Below are 3127 nucleotides of genomic sequence, written 5' to 3' on the forward strand. Positions count from 1 at the left end.
TATAATATAATATAATATTGAATAAATATTTATTCATTGAATGAATAACAATTTAATGATATCAAATTTCCACAATCTATTAGAGTTGTTCTCTCTTGTTCCTGGATTCAATTGTGTTAGTGTTTTTTTCATCAATAGTTTAAATCACACTTCGTGTTTTATCATTAAGATGAAGAGTGCTAGAGAAGAAGGTATTTTGTAACGTTGATGAATAACCATATTAAAAAAAATTAAATACATGAAGTTTCCACAATTCATGATAAATAATTTGATGGCCACTAGATTTGACCGTGTTATCAATGTTTTCATCAAGCGTTTCTAATCATAATCTGTGATCCATCACCACAATGAGTGAACTACAAAATAAAAATGATGCTTAGGAAAAATTGTTTGACAAGTAGTGTGGACCGTCAAATTCAGGGTAAACCTACAGTGATGATTTAGGAGAGAGGGACAAGAGGAATCGGTAAATTAAGTTTTGATCAAATCTTTAAAAACTCACTTTTAAGACACTTGACAAATCGTATTGAATGATGAATGCACCTGCAAACCTTAATTATAATTAGATAAATCTCCATTATACATTTCTTAAAAAAAACAGAAGTCTTAATTAAGAATATTCTATATTAACGACGAAAGTAGCCTACACGAGTTTCTTTATTTATTGCCCACATGCCTTCCTAACGACGCAAAAAAAAGAACTATCTAAACGAGGGGAATTCTGTGATCAAACAGTCAACACGGAAAGCTAATCTGAAGACAAAAAGTGTGGTCAATTTCACAGGTGAAACAATACGGTACGCATGGATTTCTCTTTTTTCAGAGCTTTTAAAATGCCTGACCTGTTGAATCTTTTCATAGCCATAACCGATTGGCAATTATACAGTTTGGAAGAATGAAATTTGTAGGATCCTCATCTCTGCTGTGTTATCCCAAGAAAATGTTAGAAATTGGATCAGGTCCTCCTCCATTAGAACAAATTGAGGCCAATCTCAGTTACTGGTTTGCTCAGCAACCAACAATTTCCCACTTCAGATGGGACCATAACATCTGGGGATCCTCCATTGTGTTTCTTGCCCACTCCATTTTCATCTACCTCTTTCTTGTTCTGTTCCTCAATCTGGTCATGAAATTGAGGATCAAGCCTCTGCCTTTGGACCGAATCTCTTCAATCTATAATTCTCTCATGCTGGTCATGTCTGTGATTGTTTTAGTTGGGTGTCTGGAGGCCACTGTGGAGGAGATAAAAGAGATGAAATGGCTAAGGAGAAAGAACAGTGGAGTAGAATTAATGGTGTGTTTTCCTCTCGGAACTCGTTCTGCAGGAAGGGTTTTCTTCTGGTCTTATGTTTTCTACCTCACCAAATACTATGAGCTGTTGGATACATTCATCATGATTTTGGGGAAAAAGTCTGTGAAATTCCCTCAAATCTTGAGCACCACAGTGCCCATATTTGTGTGTTTCTTCTGGTTGGAATTCTCCCAGTCTCTTCAGATTCTATGCATCCTGACCAACACTGTTATGAATGTGATCTTATGCTCTGATTTTTTCATTCGGGGCAACAGGGGATTGAATTGCTCCCCTCGTAGAACGAATCTTGCAGCCTACTGCAGAATGGTTGAGCTGGGTGTGGCATATTCAGGGAGTATTTGGGTGGTTTGGTTACATATGAGGAAACAAGGCTGTAATGGAATGGTGGGCTGCCTGTTGAATGCATTCTGCAGCGCCATTCTGTTTCTTCTTTTTATCAGATTCCAGAAACAGGGCCAAACGAAAAACCAGTCAAGATCTGCCTAAGAAGAATGGATTACAACATGAAGGGTAACAGTCATGGAATCTTAAGACTTGTCTGTGAATTTCACCATGTAAAGGAGATGCCCTCGTAATTTTTTCCCTGGATTGGAGACGATAAATCCTGATTTTTTTTCAAAATGTGAAGAGAACACGCAACAATTCATCAAATTGTTTCCTTCAGGAACTCGTCTAGGATTTCTTGTAAAGATATTCCACTCTTATCCGATTTGAGAAAGAGTTGCACAGTTTTAATTTCTCTCCATTCAATGATTCATTTTAATTAGAATTGGTCACAGAACTGGTCTCCGACCACATATGGCAGCTGTTATCTGGTCTGCGGCATAGTTTTCCCATTTCAAAATGGTCTTTTTCAAGATTACTCTTTTTCATTCAAAATTTAAAAAGATGTAAGTGAAATAACCAACTTTCAATGGGGGCCATTTATTTTCCATACAAAATAGAATTTGATCAAAAATATAAAATCTGCAAATCATAACAGATTTTTATGTGATTTCTATTGGTTCGATCCTCTTAATCTGTCCTCTTAATGCTGTAAAAATGCAAAAAAATTGCTGAAAAACAATTGTGTTACGCAAATTTGTATTTTTGATAAGTGTTGTTTTGTATGGAGAATAGCCACCGTCCTTCCATAGTGTTGTTCTTATCATTTAGTGGCTGTTATTGTTATTATTATTTAGCTTTCAAACACTGTTAAACTAATCCACAATGTTAAATTAAATATAAATGTCAATGTCACATATATAACAAATATAGTAAAAATAATGAAGATGAAACATTGTAATAGTCCAAACAGATAAAGGCAAAACAAATGCTTCTCATAATATATAATCAAAAATTGGATGTCAATATAACACGCCATGGATAAAGTACATTGATCTCAATACAAAGCATCAACAAGTATATTAGTATAACAAAAAAAAAACCAACTAGAAATATAAGACATGTATGCTTAAGACATCATATTCTCCCCCCTAAAATTAGGATTGCTCTTGAAATCCTTTAAAAACTTGAGTATAAAGAACACTTAACTTCCTAGCATCCTCCCAAGTAGCTATTGAGTGATCAAATAGCTCCCATTGGACCCTTGATAGGCCAAAACCCTCAAACCATAGCTACCAATACTACAATATACATGTGAGATCCAAAGGCAAGTCAATATCTGAACCACTTGCTACTCCATATCCTAAAGCATCTATCACTAAGAAAGAAATGTCAATCCAATCTCTTGGTGTTGAAATGCTACTTCTATTCATCTTGGGTAGTCAATAACTATTCTTTGATCTGAACTACTTGCTACTCCATATCCTAAAG

General features: G+C 35.1%; 1 protein-coding gene across 1 annotated transcript; it reads left to right on the forward strand.

Annotated features, from left to right (window-relative positions):
- Nucleotides 1–744: 744 nt before the first annotated feature.
- LOC131048697 (elongation of fatty acids protein 3-like) lies at nucleotides 745–2414 on the forward strand. The gene has a single exon (XM_057982757.2). The coding sequence runs from the start codon at nucleotides 896–898 to the stop codon at nucleotides 1796–1798; it is 903 nt and encodes a 300-aa protein (XP_057838740.2). The 5' UTR covers nucleotides 745–895; the 3' UTR covers nucleotides 1799–2414.
- Nucleotides 2415–3127: the final 713 nt, after the last annotated feature.

Source organism: Cryptomeria japonica, chromosome 11 (genome assembly GCF_030272615.1).
Source record: "Cryptomeria japonica chromosome 11, Sugi_1.0, whole genome shotgun sequence".
Lineage (NCBI taxonomy): Eukaryota > Viridiplantae > Streptophyta > Pinopsida > Cupressales > Cupressaceae > Cryptomeria > Cryptomeria japonica.

What these genes read in the sequence shown, in the direction of transcription:
- LOC131048697 (XM_057982757.2), top strand. Translation starts at nt 896, where the DNA reads ATGAAATTTGTAGGATCCTCATCTCTGCTGTGTTATCCCAAGAAAATG.